General features: G+C 42.3%; 1 protein-coding gene across 11 annotated transcripts in view; it reads right to left on the bottom strand.

Annotated features, from left to right (window-relative positions):
- TMCC1 (transmembrane and coiled-coil domain family 1) overlaps positions 1 to 23669 on the bottom strand; it is a 152184-nt gene that overhangs the window by 16398 nt on the left and 112117 nt on the right. For all 11 annotated transcript variants that reach the window (XM_070433568.1, XM_070433571.1, XM_070433569.1 and 8 more), the window contains one exon: positions 9099 to 10030. In XM_070433568.1, the coding sequence (XP_070289669.1) occupies positions 9099 to 10030 (932 nt within the window). The remainder of the gene's footprint in view (positions 1 to 9098; positions 10031 to 23669) is intronic.

The raw sequence follows: 23669 nt of genomic DNA, 5'->3' as shown, positions 1-23669 counted from the left end.
CAGTCTAATCTACTTAATCACTGTAAGCATCAAAACACTAGGACCAATAATAACAAGAACAATGGTAAGTACCTTCTCCGTGCCGTTTTATGTGTAGCATCTGCTTCTGAGGAACTTAGATTCATGAGGACGTTTCTACATTAATTCTCACCTCCCTCTTCCTCAGGAGTTACCTTCAATTTATAATTAAGAAATGGGAGCCCAAGAAAGATGTAGTAAATTGCCCCTGTTAATGAGGTGTAGTTAGGATCTGAATTACTTGGTTCATGCCTTTTGTTTGTAGATTTTTTCAATTGTTGCTTTTAAAAAATATTTTTTCCTGTACTATTAATCAAATGCAAAATCTGAACAAAAAGGAAGAAAACAGCCATATTCCAGTTCCCACTATTACTTCCATTATTAATATAATCTCTTTTACTTACTTTACTTGCTAATGTTTACTTCTGGTCTGAATTCTTAAACGGAGAAGCCAGATACCTAGGGAATTCATATAAAGAACACTTCTATCTTTTCATTAAATATTAACACTAAAGATTGGGGGGGCGGGGGAGGTCAATTGTGTTCAGCCTTTCATATGTGATTTTTTTAAAATCAAGAACTCCCTGTAAGGAATTTTTGTTTTAATCCCTTCATCTGACAATAATTAAAGCTATCTGGAAATGAAAAGGGGGATTCTTTTTTTTTAAAGAAAACTTTTATTATTATTTATTTTATGCTGAATTTATTCCCAGGCCACAAGTTTTTGTTTCTTCAGTGATTTTTGTTTTTTTTTAATATCATTTTCTTCTGTGCAACTTCCTCTTCTGCTTTTCTTCACAGTAAGACCATATCAATATGACAGGGAGAGCTTATGGGTTAATCTGCTCATGAGGTCTATTAAGTTCTATGTCGTATCTTGGGAGCTTTGTTCACCTGGATGTGCTCAATGACCAGAGAATATACATCTAAACCCTAAGTTCAGCATTACCCTCTGCATTTTTAAGCATGTGCAGCAAAAATTCAGACTCTTTTTGGGCCACTGACCTTCTGTCCTGTCCCACTGTTTGGCATGGGCACACCGACCAACTCCACCATTGAAACAACGGAATGGGACACATTGCTTCCATAAAGTGACATCCTTCAAATAGTTGGTGGCTTTGTGAATATGCATACACTGATGGCCTGGGCAATTTCACAAGTGTTCTTAAAGTGAACATGAAGATTTGAACCTCTTGATCTGCATGATATTGTGGAGTTTTCTGGGTCAAATGAATAGCAAGCCATTTTCAGAAGTCACCTCTAGCCACTTTCAGGAAGACAGCGAAAAGGAGGATTTTTTATCCAATAGCATACGATTTTGATTAGCATGTGCTTTTCAAGAGACTCAGTGTGGAACACAAAGTAATAATTTCATTTTAATACTTTTTCCTCAAAGGTCCTTTGTAAATCAGTACAACTCAAAGGGAACATAGACATTTCAATATGTTTTGTTGTTGGTATACAATTCATAAGTGAATACTGATCTTGGAAAAGTGTTTCATCCACTGGATTAATCAACACAGTAGTCACCTTCTTAGATCAAAGATAAGCCAGGGCTCTTTTGGGTCAAATTCCTGAGAATGAGAAACTGGGTGAGTGTACAGGTTGGGAATGCTTCACCTAATGCATCAGTCTTTAGGTGTGGCTCAAAAGTTTGGAGTCATCTCTGAGAGCCAGTGGCACTTCCCTAGTTGGGCAATAGGTCACTAGGACAGGATGGCTGAAGAATCTTTGTAGAGTAGGTATTTGAGAGAAACAGGAAGAACTAGGTCCCAGGACTGACACAGATAGGCAACTATGGGAGCAAACTACTGCATTATTTCCCAAATGTTTGCCAGGGATCTAACGTAGCTTCTGCTAGTATTTGACCACAATAAAGAGACATAGTTGGAGTAGGGGATATGACATGTGGTGGGAGCTTGAATACATTCTTGGCTGAATTGCAGAAAGTGGATTTTGCCTTCTTAACTTTTGTTACGTCATTTGTGTTGAAGACTGAAAAGAAGCTCAGAAACATTGAACTAGTCTTCAGTTGAAAAAGAAGAGATTAGCCAAAGAATATATATGCATGGCCCATGAATACAAACAATGGTGTGGTGAGGGCCAGAGGGAGAGGTGGGTGGGGGTTGAGTGGGGGTAGGCAAAGGAGGGAAAATGGGGGGCATCTGTAATAGTGTCAACTACACACACACACACACACACACACACACACACACACACACTAGAGGCCTGGTGCACAAAAATTTGTGCACTTGAGGCGGCGGGGGGGGGGGGGGGGGGGGGGAGGTCCCTCAGCCTGGCCTGTGCCCTCGGGAGATGACCACCTGCTGGCTTAGGCCCGCTCCCCCGGGGGATTGAGCCTAAGCTGGCAATCAGACATCCCTCTGGCAGCCCGGGAGCCCTCGGGGGGTGTCCACTTGCCAGCGGGGAGCAGGCCTAAGTTGCAGTCTGACATCCTTAGTGCTGCTGAGGAGGCGGGAGAGGCTCCCACCACCACCGCTGTACTGGCAGCCGTCAGCCTGGCTTGTGGCTGAGCAGAGCTCCCCCCGCACTGACCACCAGGGGGCAGCTCCTGCATTAAGCATCTGCCCCCTGGTGGTCAGTTTGTGTCATAATCACCAGTCATTCCCAGTCTTTCTGCTGTTAGGGTCAGTTTGCATATTACCCTTTTATTATATAGGATAGAGGCCTGGTGCATGGGTTGGGGCTGTCTGGTTTGCCCTTCAGGATGGGGGTCCCCACTGGGGTGCCATTGGGGTGCCTGGCCAGCCTGGGTGAGGGGCTGATGGCTGTTTGCAGCTGATCACATCCCTTCCGGGTGGGGGTCCCCACTGGGGTGCCTGGCCAGCCTGGGTGAGGGGCTGAGGGCCGTTTTCAGGCTGGCCAAGCCTCCCCGGCGACGGAAGCTCCCAGCCTCTCCTTTCTTTCTTTTTTTTTCTGGGATTTATTTACCTTCTAAATTGAAACTTTGTAACCTGGAGTGGAGCTCAGAGCCAGCCAGGGCTTTGCTTCCTCCATCGCCAGGGGCAACCCAAGGTTCCAGCTCCGTGGCCACGGCCGGCTGAAAACAGGTATCTGGGGTTTATTTACCTTCTATAATTGAAACTTTGTTGCCTGAGTGGAGCTCAGAGCTGGCCAGGGTGGTTGGGAGGGAAAGCCTCCTGCTCTGTGGCCATGGCCAGCTGAAAGCAGGTATCTTGGGTTTGTTTAGCTTCTATAATTGAAACTTTGTTGCTTTCGGAGCTCAGAGCCAGGCCGCAGCAGGCGGGGAACCTTGGCTTCCTCCATCACTGGAGCAAGCAAGCCTCCTGCTCGCTCCAGCTCTGTGGCTGCCGGCCGCCATCTTTGTTGGCGGTTAATTTGCATATCTTGCTGATTAGCCAATGGGAGGCGTAGCAAAGGTAAGGTCAAATATATATATATATATATAGCTAATATGCAAAGTGTCCCCTCGGGAGTTTAACCGGGAGTTTGATTGCTCGCTATGAGGTGCACTGACCACCAGGGGGGCAGTGCAGAACGAAGGAAGACCCTGGTCAGCAGCCAGCAGCTGGGGAAGGAAGGCCCTGGCTGGCAGCCGGAAGGCCCCGATAGGCCCTGATCACCGGCCAGGCCTAGGGACCCTACCCGTGCACATATTTCGTGCACCAGGCCTCTAGTCCTATATAATAAAAACCTAACATGCTAAGTGTCCGACTGTTTGACCAATTGTTATCACTTGGATTGCGGGAAACGAGTTAAGTCGGCTCGCGTGAATTGTGCGTACTCCGCGGGAGCTGTCTTAACTCGGTTCATATAGATTTGCGGTGGAGTGCGGGAAACGTGTAAACTCGGGCCGATTGTAACTGCGTATTACCAAATATTTGTTTGTTTGCCGTTCACAAAGATACCTACCTGCGTATGCGAACCGCCATCTTATATTTTGGCGGGAAATTCACCCGACACTGTAGTGTTAAGATGCACACTGACCACCAGGGAGCAGACGCTCCAACCGGTAGGTTAGCTTGCTGCTGGGATCTGACCGATTGGGACTGGGTGAGATGGGCTGGACATGCCCTGGAGCCCTCCCATGGTCCCTCCCCGGCTCCGATCGTGCATCGGTGGGATCCCTCGGCCTGGCCTGCACCCTCTCGCAATCGGGACCACTCAGGGGATGTCGGAGAGCCGGTTTTGGCCCGATCCCGGCACACCAGGCCAAGGGACCCCACTGATGCACGAATCCGTGCACCGGGCCTCTAGTCTGTATGTATTAAAGCTTAAGTGACCGGTCAACCATCCGGTAGCTATGACATGCACTGACCACCAGGGAGGCAGACACTCAACACAGGAACAGAAACCACAGGCATGGAAACATGGAACAGACTGATGAATCTTGGAAGGGGTATGAGGGTGGGAAGAGATTAACCAAAGATCTTATATGCATACTAGAGGCCCGGTGAACAGATTCGTGCACTGGTGGGGTCCCTTGGCCTGGCCTGCGGGGATCGGCTCTCCAACATCTCCTGAGGGGTCCTGGATTGCGAGAGGGTGCTCATCTGTAAATTTCTTTTATGAAAGATCTTATCCTTCCTAAGAGCATCTCCTAATTGGGCTTTTTTCTCTTAGAAACAAAGAGCTAATTTGATCCAATATTCTCAGTTTCTATTTCAAATTTGTTGGCCAAACCTAGTCTACATATCTTCTGGAGATTCTCTGATCAATTTGCTAGATGACAAACAGGGCTAAAACCTGGAATAAAGGGGCTAACATAGCTATATCTGTCTTATGTCCAGTGATAATTACTTTATTTTAAGTAAAATTATATTGAAACAATTTGTTTAGTTAGAACTTCAATGGCCTGTACCTAATTGTTCTACTGCAAGTGATGACTGCTGATAGTGACTGCTTCCTTCTGTATTTTTGCTCTTATGACTCAGTGCAATTTAAAATATTTCTGGGCTTAATATAATTTCAGAAGCCAATTTCTAAAGCACAATAATCCCCTTAAAATAGAAGCTTTCATCAACATCCCTGCCCTACATGATATTGCTTTAAAGAGGCAGTAGATGGGTAGGATTCTGGGCCAGATCCCCTAGGGAAAAAACTATAAAAGGAACCTATAAAACTGTCTATAAGTTGTTTTCCTAGTTCTCTCCTGTTTACAACGCATTTTGCCACAGCTGAATTTTTTCCTACCTAACTCATTAATATATTATACTCACTATGAAAATAGGACTTGTTCTCCAGTTTTTAAACAGCAAATTAAATATAAGTTAAACCATTTTACTGCGTGACCTGGCAAAAGTCACTTTATCTTTCTAGGTCTCACTGTACTCATTTGTAGAATAAGATTAAACTAGATATCCAAGGGCTCCTTTTATCTCTGAAGTACTAAGTGAATACTCCATTGCTACTAACAGATCTACAATAATACTTAAATGGGATGAAAGACTACTAGCAAGACAAGAAGAATATGAAGTCAGTACAGATCCCATCACTAAAAACCTGTCTAAACCTTGTCTCCTACCTTTCCAAAAATAATCTCACTCATATCTGAGTGCCCAATGCAAAGCTCAAATTCTAAACTACTAGTCAAAAGTTGGGGTGGAGTTTAGATCCAAGCTCTGCTACAATGGCTTCCAGGACTAAGTGCATGTGGGTGGCTAAAGTACTATTCAGTCATGGCACAATTACATGGTTAAGAGAGAGAGAGAGAGAGAGAGAGAGAGAGAGAGAGAGAGAGAGAAGGAAACTGACTGTACTCTACAGGCTCCTTAATGCTTCTGTTTTTTCCAGAGTAAGTAGATGATCTTGAGCAAGAATCCTGACTTGGCACTAGTCACTGAGGTAAAGAGCAATGGGAAGCACATTAAGTAGCATTGAGAAGGAACTCTGAAAAGGGGAAATAAGAATGGGGATGAGGGTTTCTTTATATATTCCTCTAGTACATATCTACACTGTTGTATTAGCTTGAGAAAACTTTCCAGAGCTTATGCATTTACAGAATTTTCCAAAATATGTTAAAAATAGTGACTTGACTTTTAGTGAAACCTGGAAAAGGTCCAATACCCATTGCCAATGAAGTCCAGGGCTAGGCTACAAAAGTAGTCTTTCAATCATAGAGGTTTTAGGTTTAAGCTTGGAAAACAAAACAACTGGCCTGATATGAAAAAAACACTGGCTTTGGAATCAGATAAAACTGGGTTTGATTCCTGGCTTTACCACTTACCAAATGACCTACCTTTGGCAAATTTTAAAACCCTACTGAGGCCAATTTCCTTACCTGTAAAATAAGGATAATACAATCCACCTGCAGGGCTATTGTGAAGATTAGCAAATATATGTAAAGCACCTAGCATTATTCGCATCACAGGAGTTTAGCAAATGCTGTTAGTGATAGTGTCCTCCTCCCCAATCACTTAAAATAACAAGCAGCAATTCTGTGAATGACCTTCCTCCTGTCAACTGTGATAATCTATAATAATAAAAGTGTAATATGCTAATTAGACCGACATCCTTCAGGATGTAGCCAGGGCTGCAAGGGAAGCCCAGGTCCCAGGTGCCTGCCGGGGGAAGGAAGGCCTACTCTCACATGAATTTCATTCATTAGGCCTCTAGTCCTATATAATAAAAGGCTAATATGCAAATTGACCGAACAGCGGAACGACTGGTTGCTATGACTTGCACTGACCAACAGAGGGCAGATGCTCTAAGCAGGAGCTGCCCCCTGGTGGTTAGTGTGCTCCCGCAGGGGGAGTGCCACTCAGCCAGAAGCCCGGCTCACAGCTGGCTAGCGCAGCTGCAGTGGTGGGAGCCTCTCCCACCTCCGTTGTAGCGCTAAGGATGTCCAACTGACGGCTTAGGGGAGCGGCCTGAGCTGTCAGTCGGACATCCCCCAAGTGCTCCCGGACTGCGAGAGGACGCAGGCTGAGCTGAAGGACCCCTGAGTGCATGAATTTTGTGCACTGGGCCTCTAGTTAGTAAAATAAACGAAAGCATTGAAAATAACCAGAAATGCATCTAGAGCAGCCATGTACACATTAATGGTTCTTGGTTAGAAAAGTGTTCCTTGAGTTCATCCCTAGGCTACTTCCTTCCCAAACAAAAAGACAAGCCTGCAGGAGTTTCTCTCTTCTAATTTCTATTTCTACTCTCCTGGAGGCTTGGCTTTTTGTCAAGGAAGGAAGTAGGCTGGGGATGGAGCTAAAGTTCTGTCCTGTCTCTGAATTATTTTAAATGGATACAAAGGTGGGTCTTGGGAGAGCTGTTTTTTCTCTCTGACTTTCTCACACTGGCCTACATCTGATTTGAAGACATAACAACTCTATATGAATTTTTAAACTCTGGAAGAATTCAAAAACTGGAATGTTTTGCTATCCATTTAAAATAAAAGGGTCAAAGCAGGCAGTTGGTTTTTTGAGCAACTAACTATGGAACACCCAGGTCTCCATGGCTCAAAGGGGCATATTTTAAAAGCAGCAGTAGCAGCTGCTACTTAACATCAACAAAATACTTACTGGGCCAGGCACCAAGCTATGTGCTTTACATAAATTATTTCATTTAAATGTCACAGTAACCTTATGAACGACTATTATTTTTCCTATGTTAGAGATGTGGAAACCAGAACTTAGGAATGTTAAGAAACTTGCCCAATTTTCAAGATCAGTAAGTGGCAGAACAAGAATTTGAATGTAAGACTTAAATATAATATAGTACAAAGGACCAGAAGCTTTATTTTGAGTCTACATGAATATTTGTTAGATTGCTCACTGCTTTAGATATTGTCTTCTAAGTATGTTAAAGAATATATAAAACAACGAATTAAGAATGGTAATGTTTTTGCTTTTAGAACTTCCTTTCTCTTTCCCACACTTCTTTTCTTTTTGCTTCTTTTCTTTTCTTTTCTCACAGTCTTAAGTTTGAATTAAAGGATGGAAGAGTGAAGATAACAGACAGGACTGAATTACTGATTAGCATTTTCACCATGTGAAAGAGTTTGCTGCTGCAACTCTTCACTCATCTTACTGATTCACATGAATAATTTATTCAGGCCCTGAGATTATCTAAAAACAAACTTTAAAAAAAATCACTTAAAATACAAAGAGGTGAAAGGGACCTTAAAAGATTGCCTGTTCAACCCTTGATATTACTGAGGATTCCCTCTCATTAGAAACTGGAACAAAACCAGAACTCACATCTTTCAAGGCCTAATCCAACCTGTGGCTCCCATGAGATTAGTCCTTAATTTGTATCAGTGAGGTGGTTTGTCTCTGGTTGACAAAGTTTGGATCTGATTAAGTACTACATGGTGGACACTATTTTCTATCTGCATATGATGGAAACAAGAGGAAAAGACACACATTTGAAGATAACTAAGAATGGTCTAATATGAATATACAGTGTAATATGAAACAAAAAAGCTATTAGCTTCTACCTTTAGCACAGATTATAACTAAAAGCATTTACCCCTTTGAGAATTCTCTAACTATTGCAGAATAGTTAACATTTCACATGTTTAAGTTCACTCCCATTCAAATGTTTGCCAATTCATAGTAAAGGTAACAGACATGCTTATCTGGATTTATTTCCAGTCTAATCTTTCTACACCAACTACCTAGATAAATGTGCTTAAGGCCCAATAACTACAGGTTCATTACATTTTGGACAGGCCATGTCTTTGATTTATACAGAGTTGGGGTTATAACAAATCTTTTGAATTTAATGTAGTATACATACAGGTTGCAATGACTTGTGATTCTGTAATTACAAATAGGTGAAATGCCTCCGAAACCTTGGGCTTCATTTGAAAGTCTTAACCTAGAATGGAAGACTGGCGAGCTACAGTAATTAATCATCACCTCTCAACTACAATGCTTCACTGGTGTGTAACCTTGGGAGTTACTTAATTTTGTCATGCCTGTCATTTGCATTCTATGATAGGAACTCATGCAGACATCATATTACATATCTAAAGTGCTCTGGACATTTCAGAAAAAGACACTCTACTAAAGATCTTTAAAAGCCAGCCCCTGCCCACAATAGCCAAAGCAAAGGGAACCCCAAACATAAGTAATTTCGGATTGTAATTCCATATAACTTACCTATATCGCTCTTCCTGCAAGGCCTGCATTATTAATGAATAGTCCCTCTGATAATGTTCCTTGAGGGTCTCAAAGGATTCCTCTAGCCTGGCCTGGGTTTCCCGGATCTCCTGGATCTCATGTAATAGTGCATCAAACCCTGAGCTCTGCATGTCCAGAGTGTTTGTTTTGGAGCTAGATGCTCCTATAGCGATGCCTCCAGTGGTGCTGTTGGCTCCTACTGAGCCTGAAGTGGCACTAGAACAATCTTCTTCACTACCATATTTTGGGCTCGACTGAAAGTTTGAAATCACTCCCAAAGCCTTCCCATCATCCACCTGCCCTTCTTCTAAAGAGTCCTTCAGGTTAGGGATGTTATCTGCACTGCCAAATTTATTTCGAATTAATGAAGCAATCTCTCTGGGCTTTGAGACTACTGCCCCTGCTGCTGAATGAGTTGCCTGGGAGAAGCTGGAAAGTCCACCTTTGACACTGTCTACCACACCTTCACTGAAGCCAGTCACCTTCGCTCCCACATCCTTCAAACCCTGGTGCATGTCCCTGAAGACATCCTTTGGCTGCCGGGGGATCCCATTCTGTTCCACTTCTCGGAGCTTCCTGTGGTAGTGCTCAAGCTTCTTTTGTAGCTGGAGGATGGTTTGGGCAGATTTCTGGTTCTTCTTCTCAAAGACCTGCTTGATGCGGGCAGCCTGCTGCTTATCTGCACTGTTGGCAAGCTTCAAGTACTCAGCAACGTTGTCATCCCGGGCTGTTTGTGCAATCTTGATTTGTTCTGTGAGCTTCAGGATCTTCTGCTGCAGGTGAGCAATAGCAGCCTTTGTACGCTGAGGGTCTGGTGTTCCATCCACAGAATCTGTGTGGAAGCTGCCATCAGCGCTGGAGGCCACTGCACTGGAAGTCTGGGCGAGGCTGCTTACTTCCAACCGCTCGATCTAGCATCAAAGTAAAAGGTAGATGTTAAAAAGACCCCAAAAGAAGACTACTTTTCCAGAATCAATAGGCCAATCAATTATACTTTGCTTTAAGCAAGACAGATATATGAGGATTTACAGAAGATGTAAACTGGGATATTTTTCCTTTGTTAGAGGATTTAGTACGATATATCTTGAAATAACAAAGCTCCTTAGTGGGTTTAAAGCATAAATTAATTTACATTCTTCACACATACTTTTGTTTACAAGCATATCTATGTAAAACAAGGTACATCTGCAGTTCAATTTAATTATATAAAAACCATTTTAGTATTCAGACATCACTGTAATTCCAACCCATGTTCTAAGATTACGGTCATCTGAAAACGTTGGTGAGAACAAGTATTTTACTGGCTAGATATAAAAATCCAATTTTTATCACAGTGGACCCATGATTTTTGGGTCTAAATCATGTCATGGGCAATGGAATCATTCTTTCCATTCTAATAGGGACACTTATTGGTAGCTGGAGACAGATGCAGGTAAGATTGAGAAGGTACTGCTGAAAGTGGTAAGAATGAATGTGTACACTCTTGAGAGTTAAAATTCCAAAACACAAGCAACTGTGATAAACTTGGGCAACATTATGTGAACATTAGAGACAGAGACAGTAAGGTAAGTAATTTAAAAAGTCAATGACTAAGTTCAGACCTTTTGGAGGCCAAATTCTATGAGTTCTAACCAGGAAACAATTTTTATTAGGCAAGAGACTCCAAAACACACACAATGACTATCCTTTCATACAGGTAAGCAACCATTAAAAAAAGCTGAAGAAAAAGACATGTTGCTTAGATATGGAAACTTAAACTATTATATACTTCAAAACTCTTAGCCAAAGCAGGGGATAGGTTAGTTTTATCTAACTCAGGAGAAAAAAGTCCTTTAAGAGGGTGCCAATTGATATGGCTTGTGGTGGTGAATTAGAATAGGGCCTATGCAGAAAGGTTTTAGAAACTATTCTCTATTGAACAATAACAGAAATACATAATTAAATAACCACTCTAGGTAATAAAAATTCCCAATAAGCATGTCAAATTACAAATTTACCATCTCAGAGACTTAAGAGCACACCCTTTTCCTTGCTTCCCATCCCTAATTTGTCATCATCAGCAATTTGCCAGAAAGAACTGTATATAGGTTACTCTCATATTTAAAAAAAGGTTGAATTACGTTTTTGTGATGACAATAATATACCAATTCTGAAATGTTCATAAAATGCTAATAATTAACTTGCCAGTCCAGACATGCATTCTCTTTTTTTTCATATTGGTTGTATCTCCTCAGTTTGCCGTCTGAACAGAATTTATGCTGATTTCTAACTCTAAAACACACTGAGTTCATGAATGAATTCAATATATTACTATTGATGTGAATAAAACAATATTATTTTCTTTCTAGATGAACACAAAAGAAATATTGTGCCTTTAAATAAAATCAAAATATAATTTAAAACCAAAATGAATAATAAAATGACATTATATACTCCACTAATAATAATTAAAAAAAACAACACCATACAGAATAGTTAGGGACTAGTACAATAACTATTTTGTTTTTTGTTTTTCCTTTTTATTTCTTCTTCTCCTTTTTTCTTTTTTTTACAATAACTGTTTTGTATCGCTTCCTCCATCTGCCCTATTCATCTTTTAAGTACATGCTAACTAGCAGTGAAAAGACCAGAGGAAGGCAGTAGAAGGGAGGATGAGTGAAAGTTCCAGATAGTCAAGTTGCCAAGAGTTTCAACTCTTCAGTGCCGTAGGTTCACTCTTAGGTTGTACAGGGTTCCCACTGTGTGATTTTTCTTTCTGAATGGGATTTCAGATGCCATAATTACAGTATGTAATATTGATACCATTGTAATTAACTAGTTATTAATAACTAGAGGCCCAGTGCACTGGGGGTGGGGGGTGAGAGTCCCCTCAGCACGGCCTGCGCCCTTTCCCAGTCTGGCACCCCTCAGCGGACATCCCCCCAGAGGGGTCCTTAGCGCTGCCGCAGAGCTGTGAGCCCGGCTTCTGGCTGAGTGGTGCGCCCATTGTGGGAGTACACTAACCACCAGGGGGCAGCTCCTGTGTTAAGCGTCTGCCCTCTCGTGTTTAGTGTGCATCATAGTGACCAGTCATTCTGCTGTTTGGTCGATTTGCATTATTAGCCTTTTATTATATAGAATAGGAAAGGAGCAAAGGGAAGGCCAGGTATTATAGGCATGTTCCCCACAAAACACTGGGGGTAGGGGATTGGCCAAAAGGAAGATAGTCGCATGCCCAGTAAAGTTGGGATGACATAGGGAAGATACTTGACTGTCAATCACACCTGGGGACAGAGATGGCTGGCCAGAATAGGGGTGGCAACTGCAAGCAAAATTTGGATACTCAATTCCCTGAACAAAGAAACTTGCTCTCTTGTGCTCTTGGCTCCTTGGGACTCGTGTGACTCTGGGCTTATGGGGCTCTTTTGTTCCTGCTCCCCTGCATTCCCCAACATGGTCCATGGCCATGTGGACCCCATACACAATGGACTAATGGACTACAGCTAGCCTGGCTCCAACATGGAAAGGAAACTCTAGATGCTGGCTTTGATTCTAGCTTTACTGAAACCCCAGCTATACTTCTTCTATGGCTGAACTAAGAGAAATGGGACTTTGGAAACCAAGGGGTATAATTCCAAGGAAATAAAGCTTTCTATCATATCTCACCCTCTTGTGAGGGCCTCTGAAAATGTTTACTCCAGTGGTACCCCAAGAACCCCACTTCCACTGATAAAAGATAACAATATGACCCTTATGTTTATGTTTAATAGCTCAAAATCTACCACAATATAAAAGGGAAGCAAATATGAAATATAATTTGATCCAAGACTACCAGCGTAGGCATGGTTTAGTTTTCTTAGGTTGTTGTTATTCATTTGAATATCAACTTATATGTAATCTGTTGTCTAAGGAAATACAGATATGGATCAAGTTTAACTATTAATCTGGGAGGATAAAAATAGACTATACTGGTGAAAAGATGGCTTTGAGACTAGAATCTTTAGAACTGGAAAAAAACAACCACCAAACAAAAAAAACAACAACAACAAACTTTTAATATAATTATTTACAAATGATCCGTTAGATGTGAGTTATTTTCTCTACACAGTAACTAAAGAAATAAACCAGGCTTTAATCTGACTTCTTTCCTACCTGGGCTATGTCCTTCCAGTGCATGGCTCCCCTGCAAGAGCTCAGCTGACAGAATCCAGTCCTCAGCTTCCAAAGAAAACTAACCCACAGCTTCAGCAGAAGATAGTTTTAACACCTGAAACCATGAGTCACTGGATTACTCACCAACTACTCCCAATTTTGGCAGGCACTATCCTCATAAAGGAAGGAGAGAGAGAAGAGAGAAATTGGAAGCAAAAGGGAGTGGAGGGGAAGATAGCAGAGGACAGGGGGGCAGGAGTGGAGGAGGAAAGAGGAAGATATACTGAACTGTAGAATTAATTATAGGTCAACTATGAACAAAGCCCTTAGAAATACAAATACCTAGCACTGGAAGTGCCTGACTTAGCCATGAGTTATGAAGACACCAACTGAAAAGTGATTCTTTTTTCCAACAGCCTTTGCTAGCATATTAGGTTATCCATATTTCGGGGGCTAAGCTAAAAAAGTAATTTTCCTCCCACCTAAGTTCTAGCTTATAAAGCTTATAAGCTAGTACTAAAATTTAACAGAGATAGATTAAGAGGAGAAAAAGTCCAAGGTTTATTATTACGTATATCAGGGGTGTCATAATAATGAGTTCCAAAACACACTGGGCTATAGAGACTTACATACTCTATGGACAAAGGAGAAAAGGGGTCATGGGTCTGGGATTTTAAAGAGGAGATAGGCAATTCACAGGTAGCAGAGAAAGAGTAAAACACACTCATGGCCAAGTTCCTGCTAGGCAACCCAGAAACAATGGGATTTAGGGGAATCTAGCTAATAGGCTCCTGCTTGGATCCTTCCTATCTACCAAACTTAATTCAGATAGGTTACTGTGAATATCCTTAAGGTGAATATGCTGATTCCCTTCCTAAAGCAGGTTTTTCCATCTGGATTCATTACATCAACTGTAAAATGAATGGGGATAATATTAATGCCCATTGCAGAAAACTGCTGTAGGGATAAAATGAGTCAATAAATATAACAGTGCTCAAAACAGTACCAGGCACAGAGTAACTGCTATTACTGGCTATTACTTTTATATCACTTAATTGGTTTTTTAAAAAAATTCAAATATTAAAAGATTCCAGAATATACTTCCTTCCTAAATTTTTTACATTTCAGGCAAAACAAGGGATATATAATGTAATTCAACATTACAGTAAAATAATAGTCACATTTCTGAATAGTTGGTCTTATGGCTAGGCACCTAGTCAGCTTATCTTCCAGTCCTCACAACAACCCCCCAAAAATAGAATTTTTATCACTAATTTTCAGATGAACTGATTGTTGAGATGCCTCTTACTACCTTACCACAAGGCAGTTTTGACAACAGCAGCAATAGCAGTATTACCTACTCAATAGGGCTGCCCTGATATCCTGATCATATCCATCAATGTAGCAAGTCAAAGATATTTATGGCTGAGGTTAGAATTTGTATAGAAAAAAATCCAGGGCCCTAACTGGTTTGGCTCAGTGGATAGAGCCTACGGTTTGAAGGGTGCCAGGTTCGATTCCAGGCAAGGGCATGTATCTTGGTTGCAGGCACATCGCTAGTAGGGGGTGTGCAGGAGGCAGCTGATCGATGTTTCTCTCTCATCGATGTTTCTGACTCTCTATCCCTCTCCCTTCCTCTCTGTAAAAAATCAATAAAATATATATTTTTTTAAAAAGGAAAAAGAAAGAAAAAAATCTAGGACCAAAATTCAGTCAGTTAAATATATTATATTATATTGTGACAAAACATATTATATATTGACTACTTATAAGCTAGGCAATGTGCTACAAAGCTATTTTTTGTGTGTGTGTGTGCCCTTGACCGGAATCGAACCTGGGACTCTTCAGTCCACAGGCTGACGCTCTATCCACTGAGCCAAACCAGTCAGGGCTACAAAGCTATCTAATTGTTGCTATAACAAGCAGACACTACTGCTTTGTTTGCAGTTTGTCTCTTACTATTAAGAATTCATGTGCAAGGCTTAAATTATCTATTAATTGATCTAAATGAATTATCAGAAAACAGCCCATGACAACATTTAAACAGACACCTCAAAACACCAATTAATCAGAGGCAGAGTAGAGCCATCTAGGACAGAGTATTAGATAAGCTTTATAATGGCTTGCAATTTTCATTTGCAAACATATTAAAAATATATCTATTTTCTCTAAGTGAATGAAAGTGTCAGAACATGGCAACACCTGGCTTTGAGAACAATCATGTTAAAGGCAATATTGTACAAAAAGCAAGGACAAGAGCAAAAGGACCTAACTCAAATCTGGCTTCATGCCTCCTTACTAGCTGTATGTCTTTGGTCTACCTACTTGTTCTCTTTGAGTCTTAAGTTTTCTCATCTACACAATGGAGTTAACATTGTCTCAGGAAATTATCTGAAAAGGTGTTAAATGTGTGTTAAATCAGATCATGTCTGCCAAACATGGTAAGCATTCAAGCAGTTATCTTTTCTATTCCTTACCTGGTTCATTATTTAAAATCCAAATCTGTAACTAGAAAAGATTCAGAAATCTCTGACTTGACATTACTATCTTCAAAAGATGACAGCCCCTACTTTAGTATGCCAAAGCCATCTTATCTATGCTTTATAGAGTACTAGTGGCCCAGTGCACGAAATCTGTGCACATTAAAAGGGAACTAATTAGAGGAAATATTTTAACATTGCTATTTGCCCTTTCTCTATAATAGAAGTGTCAGAGATGAAAGAAAATTAGTAAAATGTATATGAAAATCTTCCTCCTGTCAGAGTCTGGGGCATGCCGCAGGACCCAGAGTCAAGTCTCTGCCCACCAGTGTGCACCTCGAAATCGTGCGAGACCCAGACCTGGCCAGCCTCACCCCTGTCAAGCCTTGCCGGGCGGGGGAGGGGGAGCGCAGCCACAGGGCCACTGTCAAGCCCTGCCGGATGTGGGGCGCAGCTTCAGGTCCCGTCAAGCCCCACTGAGCAGGAGGTGTGGCCTGACGTCACCCATCAAACCCCACTGGGCAGGGGGCATAACCTGAGGTCCTGTCAAGCCCCACCAGGCGGGGGTGGGGGGGGGGGGTGGGGGGGGGTGCAGCCTCAGGTCCCCTGCCGCAGCCCAGCACCACACAGCCTCAAATCCCTGCTGATCGCTCATTATAGCTCGTTATGGAAACCCCGCCTCTGCTGTGGGTGCAGCCATCTTGTGGTGGTGTGATGGAGTGAGGGTCAATTTGCATATTACCGCTTTATTATATAGGATTAACTCTCTTTCAGGAAGTTTCATATTCTGCACACTAAATAATCCACATCATTTCTGAGAAAATTAAGGCAACATTTTGAGTAAAAGAAGGGGCTGGAGAGTGTGGAAATCTTTGTAAGTAATCTGAAAACAAATAGAAACTTGACTAAAAGTGGATCTTTTCCAGGGCCTATTTCACAGAATGGGCGATGTAAACTGATGCTGCAGACCCAGTCCATTGTTCTGCTAAAAATTTTATCTCAGAGATAAATTGACCATGTTTTGAACCAAAATTGGAGTGTGTGGTTCAATTCAAGTGCACTTGGTGGGGGCAATAGGATAGAATATTTAATTTTGGGGAGAACAACTTCCAAATCCAATATAAATAGTAATCCCAAGAGATCCATAATCTTGGCCCTAAGAACTATACAGGAATCTTCTAATCAATAATCAATCTGAAGATGCTCTGGTTGGTCTTATCAGTTTTTCTTTTTCTGCCAGGCAGATTGTGTTGAGGAAGTAAAACAGAATAAAGAGTCCTGCCTTCTTTTTTTTTTTTTTTAAATATATTCCACTGATTTTTCACAGAGAGGAAGGGAGAGAGATAGAGAGCCAGAAACATCGATGAGAGCGAAACATCGATCAGCTGCCTCCCGCACATCTCCTACCGGGGATGTGCCCGCAACCCAGGCACATGCCCCTGACCGGAATCGAACCCGGGACCCCCCAGTCCGCAGGCCGACGCTCCATCCACTGAGCCAAACCGGTTTCGGCAAGAGTCCTGCCTTAGGAGTGATATAGCTCTGGGTTTGAATTTTGTTATCTTCTTGAGGCTTTCCTTTGCCAACTCCCCCACACCTTATCCCTAACAAAAAGAAAAGAAATCCCACAGTCTATTAGCATTTTGTGCAGAAAGTATATCTTAATCATGATGGTATTTTTCGCCTATCTCCACTGTCTCACTGTAGAAATTATATGTCCTTCCCTTCTCACTCTGTTGAGCAATTCTTTCATGTACAATTCTGACTGATATTTAGTTTGCTGTGCTGTGGAACAGAGAGATCTCAAGTGGGGGTAGTAGGAAATAAAAATGGACTAAGTTCCACTAGTTCACAGACAAAAAGCTTTTTCTCTAAGTATTCCATTTTTTACTTTGGAACTAAAAATCAAGATTCAGCTTATAGTCTAAAAATCAGGCCTTTTCAGTTGTCACTAAAATTTTTTCTCACTTGATAATCCCTGTATAGACTGGAGTATTTCCTGTAAGTCCTAGAAATCACTTTTGCACAGAACTTTGGTAGATGGAATAATACTAGGTTCTATGGAGATGTGTCTGGACCACCAATAAAGGGAATACTGGAGCCAAGTTAACAGAATTCCTGGAATCCTAATTATCTCTGTTTTCATCTATTTTATATGGGTATGCTGGAGAAATTTTGCTTAGAAAAGTAAAACAAAGTTATATTGCTTAATTTTTTTTTAATGTTTGAAAAATCATTGATATACAAATAATACTCATGATAATAATCCTGGTCACTTCTGAATTTGGAACTACAGCCTAGTTTGTCTCAAACTTCCCTTTTCTACTAAGAACCACTTTAGGCCCTGCTCTCTTTCCCCCGCCCCATGATTTTGTGTATATACTCCTATATAATAAAAGCCTAACATGTAAACCAGGGGTCCTCAAACTACGGCCCGAGGGCCACATGCAAATACAAATATTGTATTTGTTCCCGTTTTGTTTTTTTACTTCAAAATAAGATATGTGCAGTGTACATAGGAATTTGTTCATAGTTTTTTTTAAAACTATAGTCCGTCCCTCCAACAGTCTGAGGGACAGTGAACTGGCCCCCTGTTTAAAAAGTTTGAGGACCCCTGATATAAACTGTCCCCTTGACCAGGAGTTCAACTGCTTGCTATGACCTGCACTGACCACCAGGGGGGCAGCGCAGAACATGGCGGGTGTCAGTGATGCAGTGCTGCCAGCCTCTATGGGCCCTGATGAGAGCGGGACCGTGGCAGGATGGTGGAGCAGGTGAGCAGGTGGTGCCAGGCCTAAGTGGGTGCAAGCAGGGGCCCAATCGCCCTGCTGATCAGGCCCTGATCACCCGATTGGGGCCGGGCCCCGGTGACCAACCTCCCTCGGCACCCGGACGGGAGGGGGGGTGGGGGGCGCGCGGGTACTGCGACCTCTCGCTGGCTACCTGAGGGTGAGGGTGATGAGGATGGCAGTGTAGTGAGAATGCAGGGTGTCTGCTGAGCTCACTCTCACTCCCCCTGCTACCCTCCTCCAGGACACCAGGGCTCGTGCACTGGGAAGCCCCCTCCCAACCCTCTGCGCTCAAGGTGCTGGGTGCCCCTGAGGAGCCCACCCCGCACCTGCACAGCCTCTTCCGGGTGAGCTGGGCTGCAGCCGCCAGGACCGCAGGGGCCAGTCGAGCTCCCCGTGGGTTTGTGCAGGAGCTGGTCTGTAAGGCTGGCTGGAGAGCGCACACTGCCCACCTGGCTTCTGTGTGGCACTGCTGGGCGGCCCAGAGACCCACTCTGCGCCCCAGCTCGCGGCATCTGGCTGCACTCACCACATCTCCGCGTGGGGACTCGGGCACCATGACTCAGGTGGAAGGGGGGGGGGGGGGGGGCACGCAGGGGCCCAGGGGCCCAGGTGCTGCCCAGGACCCAGAGGTCAGCTAAGACCTGACCTTCCACGCCAGATGCTTGCGCTCCGATTGCCGGCCAGGCCTGGGGACTGCACTTGTGCACGAATTTCGTGCATCAGGCCTCTAATGTGTGTGTGTGTGTATAATGTAAAATTTTAAAATTGATTTCAGGGAGGCCCTAACCGGTTTGGCTCAGTGGATAGAGCGTCAGTCTGCAGACTCAAGGGTCCCAGGTTCGATTCCGGTCAAGGGCATGTACCTTGGTTGTGGGCACATCCCCAGTAGGGAGGGTGCAGGAGGCAGCTGATCGATGTTTCTTTCTCATCGATGTTTCTAACTCTCTCTCCCTCTCCCTTCCTCTCTGTAAAAAATCAATAAAATATATATTTTTTAAAAATTGATTTCAGGGAGGAAAGGAGAGGGAGAGAGAGATAGAAACATATGATGAGAGAGAATCATACTTGCTCCCCATTGGGGTTCGAGCTGCAACCTGGGCATGTGCCCTGGACAGGAATCGAACCGCGACCTCCTGGTTCATAGGTCGACACTCAACCATTGAGCCACGCTGGCCAGGCAGGCCCTACACTTTTTCCCACCACCAGCATATTCCAGGTCCAGGTTTATCTTCATAAAAAACAAAGTTTTGCCGAAACCGGTTTGGCTCAGTGGATAGAGCGTCAGCCTGCGGACTAAAAGGTCCCAGGTTCGATTCCGGTCAAGGGCATGTACCTGGGTTGCGGGCACATCCCCAGTAGGAGATGTGCAGGAGGCAGCTGATCGATGTTTCTCTCTCATCGATGTTTCTAACTCTCTATCTCTCTCCCTTCCTCTCTGTAAAAAATCAATAAAATATATTTTTAAAAAAAACAAACAAAAAAAACCAAAGTTTTAAAATCATTTCATGGATGATATTGAATATGTGATAATGAATAGAGGACATGCTTGCTCAAATGTGAATTCTGGTGGGGTTTGCTCACCAGCTTTGTAGCTAAAGCAAAATGACAAAAAACAAAACAAAACACCAAACACACACACAAAACAAAGCTCTATCATGGATTGCATGGGAATAATGGAAACCTGAAATTTAAATCCATATATGCTAAGAGTCACAACTATCATTTGGTTCTTCGGACTGATGTGGCATGCTGTTTCACACCTCCAGGTTTTTGCACATACAGTTGCCTCAGCCAGTCCAGGGCTTACTCTCCTTCCCTTTTCTAGTTCACTACTATTCATCCTTCAAGACCCAGTTCAGGTGTAACCTTTTCTAGGAAGTCTTTCCTGACAACCTCTCTCCCAGCTGGATTAATGACTTTTCCTTTATATTCCTATCTGTATATACATTTCTATCGCTGTTCTTATCATATTATGTTGAAATGACTGTTTGGGTGTCTTGCCTCCACTGACAGTTCCTGAGGGCAGGGTCATGCCACATTTATCTTTGGACCCCAAGAAGCTCACATAATACCTTGTACAAAGAAGACACACAGTGAATTTCTGTTTAATATAAATGCTCACCAGCATCTTCTTAGCATGATCCTTCTAGATCTCATATGCCAGGCAGCACTGAGTCTATGTTACCATGAATGGAACAAATGTCAGAATTTCTGCAAGAAAAATAGCTTCCAATAGATGATACCCATCCTTCCAAGGCTGCTGAATAAAAACTCCTGACTGGGTTGAATATCAGTTTAGATTATTAACATCCTATCTGGCCCACCCTGCTCCAACCCAACTGCAAAATATCCATTATGGGATCTAGAGCTACTGTTCAGAATTGCTTCGTCACTGGAAGACTGATTTCCTGGCTTATGTGAAAGACATCATTGAGAATTACCACTGCCAGATATTATTTAGATCTGATGTTTGGACTTAATGGATACATGTGAGCCTGGCCAGATGATTTATTGTTCTTTTAACACTTTGCACATTGCCTCCTATGGACATAGCCTACATTAAACAATTGAGGTACCCCTCCCCCCCAAAAAGCTCTTTAGGAGCCTGCAATCCTAGTAGTGATTGTGTAAGTAGACAATAAGATGCTTTGTTATGGTTTAGTATTATTTTTATAAGCACAGATTCTCTGAGCTTATAGGAAGGAAACTGAGAGGTCACCTACTTAAGAAAATTTATTTTATAGATGAGTAACAGATTTTTAAGAGAAAGATCTCTCCCTGATACTAAAAGAAAAAATAAGTGACATATACTGAAATAAGGAGATAACAGTTTCTGCATGCTACTGGAGTATTCAAGTGCATACTTTCACCTCTGCATGTTAAGAATTTCATAGAGTGCCCTAACTGGATTGGCTCAGTGGATAGAGCGTCAGCCAGCGGACTCAAGAGTCCCAGGTTCAATTCCGGTCAAGGGCATGTATCTTGGTTGCGGGCACATCCCCAGTAGGGAGTGTGCAGGAGGTAGCTGATCGATGTTTCTCTCTCATCAGTTTCTAACTCTCTATCCCTCTCCCTTCCTCTCTGTAAAAAATCAATAAAATATATATATATTTTTAAAAAGAATTTCATAGAGTATACACTGATTGACAGTTGGAACAGATAGATGATCCAAGTTTCCTTCTAATGTTAAGATTTTAACTTTTGTTTCCAAAAAATAGTGACTCAGGCTATGGATTATTCAAAAAACATGACTTCAAAATGAAGAATGAGCTCTAGCTGGTTTGGCTCAGTGGATAGAACATCGGCCTGCAAACTGAAAGGTCCTGGGTTTGATTATGATCAAGGGCACATGCCTGGGTTGTAGGCTCGATCCCCAATAGGGGGCGTGAAGGAGACGGCCAATCAATGATTCTCATCATTGATGTTTCTATCTCTCTCTCCCTCTCTCTTCTTCTCTGAAACCAATAAAAATGCTTAAAAAAATGGAAAATGATAGTCTGAAGCATACATATCTGCTAATGCTAAAATTAGTCTCTATTTTCTGAGTAAATGTTCACCAGTAAAAGAAGGTAACACAGAAATGTTTTCACAGCTGAGGATTTAAAAATACACGTAAAGTGCGCTGGCCAATGTGGCTCAGTTGGTTGGAACATCATCCTGTGCGCAGAAGGATCTCGGGTTCGATTCCTGGTTAGGGCACATACCCAGGTTGTGGGTTTAATCTGGTCAGGGTGCATACTGGAGGCACTCAATCAATGTTTCTCTCTCACATTGATATTTCTCTCTCTCTTCCCCTTTTCCACAACCCTTCTCTCTCTAGAGTCAATGAAAAGCATATCCTCGGGTGAGGATTAAATAAACATAAAAAATCCATATGCAGATAAGCCAATTGGTAAAACCACTGAGTTCCCCTTAACAAGTTAATTTCCTATAAATACTTTTATGACACAAGTCTCATTGAGACAAAAGATTTCTAAGACTCAGTTAATCCTATTTATTTCAAGTAATTTTGATAAAATAAAATTCTAATGCAATGAAAGAATTTGGAATGCTCCGTGGGGTCTGTGATAATCTGGCTCTCTCTGAACTAGCTATTGTTAGGCTTGTTAGGTAGCTTTTGAAGAGTAGAGGCTTTAAGAAGGACCTGTCCAAACTATACATTCCCAATCTCATTTTAGGGTGTAACTGATCCTTCCTCTTAAAATGGTCTTAAATATAATTTATTTGCTAATAACTTCCAAATGTATACCTCCAACCCACACTTCCCTTAATTCTAAACTCAGATATCTAACTATCTACTCAATATCTCTACATACTAATATATGCCTAACAGTCATTTCAAATTCCTATGTACAGCCCTGGCGGGTGTGGCTCAGTTGGTTGAGTGTCATCCCATGCACTGAAAGGTTGCTGGTTCGATTCCTTGTCAGGCCACATACCCAGGTTGCAAGTTTGATCCCTGGTTTAAGGAATACACAGGAGGCAGCCAATCAATGTTTCTCTTTCCCCCTCTCCCTTCCTCTCTAAAATCAATGAAAACATTTTTTTTTTTAAATTACTATGTGCAAAACTGAGTTCCTGATATCCCCCAAACCTGCTCTTTGTGCAGTCTTTCCCATGTCAGCTAATGGCTATTCCACTGATTCCCATGCTCAGATCAAAAGCCTTGGAGTCATCTTTGATTCCTCTTTCTCTCACATACCCTATCCAGTCAACAACAACATTAATAATTCATAGCTGCTAATATATATAGTATAGTACTTACTATGTGCCAGACACTGTTCTAAATTCTTTGTATGTTTACTAAATTGTTTAATTCTTACAACAATATTACAGCATGGGTATTATTATCATTTCTATTTTATAGCTAAGAAAACTGAAGCATAAAGAATTTAAGTCAGCCGTAGGCAAACTACGGCCTGCGGGCTGGATCCGGCCCGTTTGAAATGAATAAAACTAAAAAAAAAAAGACCGTACCCTTTTATGTAATGATGTTTACTTTGAATTTACATTAGTTCACACAAACACTCCATCCATGCTTTTGTTCTGGCCCTCCGGTCCAGTTTAAGAACCCATTGTGGCCCTCAAGTCAAAAAGTTTGCCCACCCCTGATTTAAGTTGAGCCCGGCCAGTGTGGCTTGGTGATT

The sequence above is a fragment of the Myotis yumanensis genome, unplaced genomic scaffold, assembly GCF_028538775.1.
Source record: "Myotis yumanensis isolate MYYU_CA2020_CCGP unplaced genomic scaffold, mMyoYum1.0.hap1 SCAF_14, whole genome shotgun sequence".
NCBI lineage: Eukaryota > Metazoa > Chordata > Mammalia > Chiroptera > Vespertilionidae > Myotis > Myotis yumanensis.
Note: the sequence above shows the minus strand (reverse complement) of the source record. Positions and strands in the feature narration are given on the sequence as shown.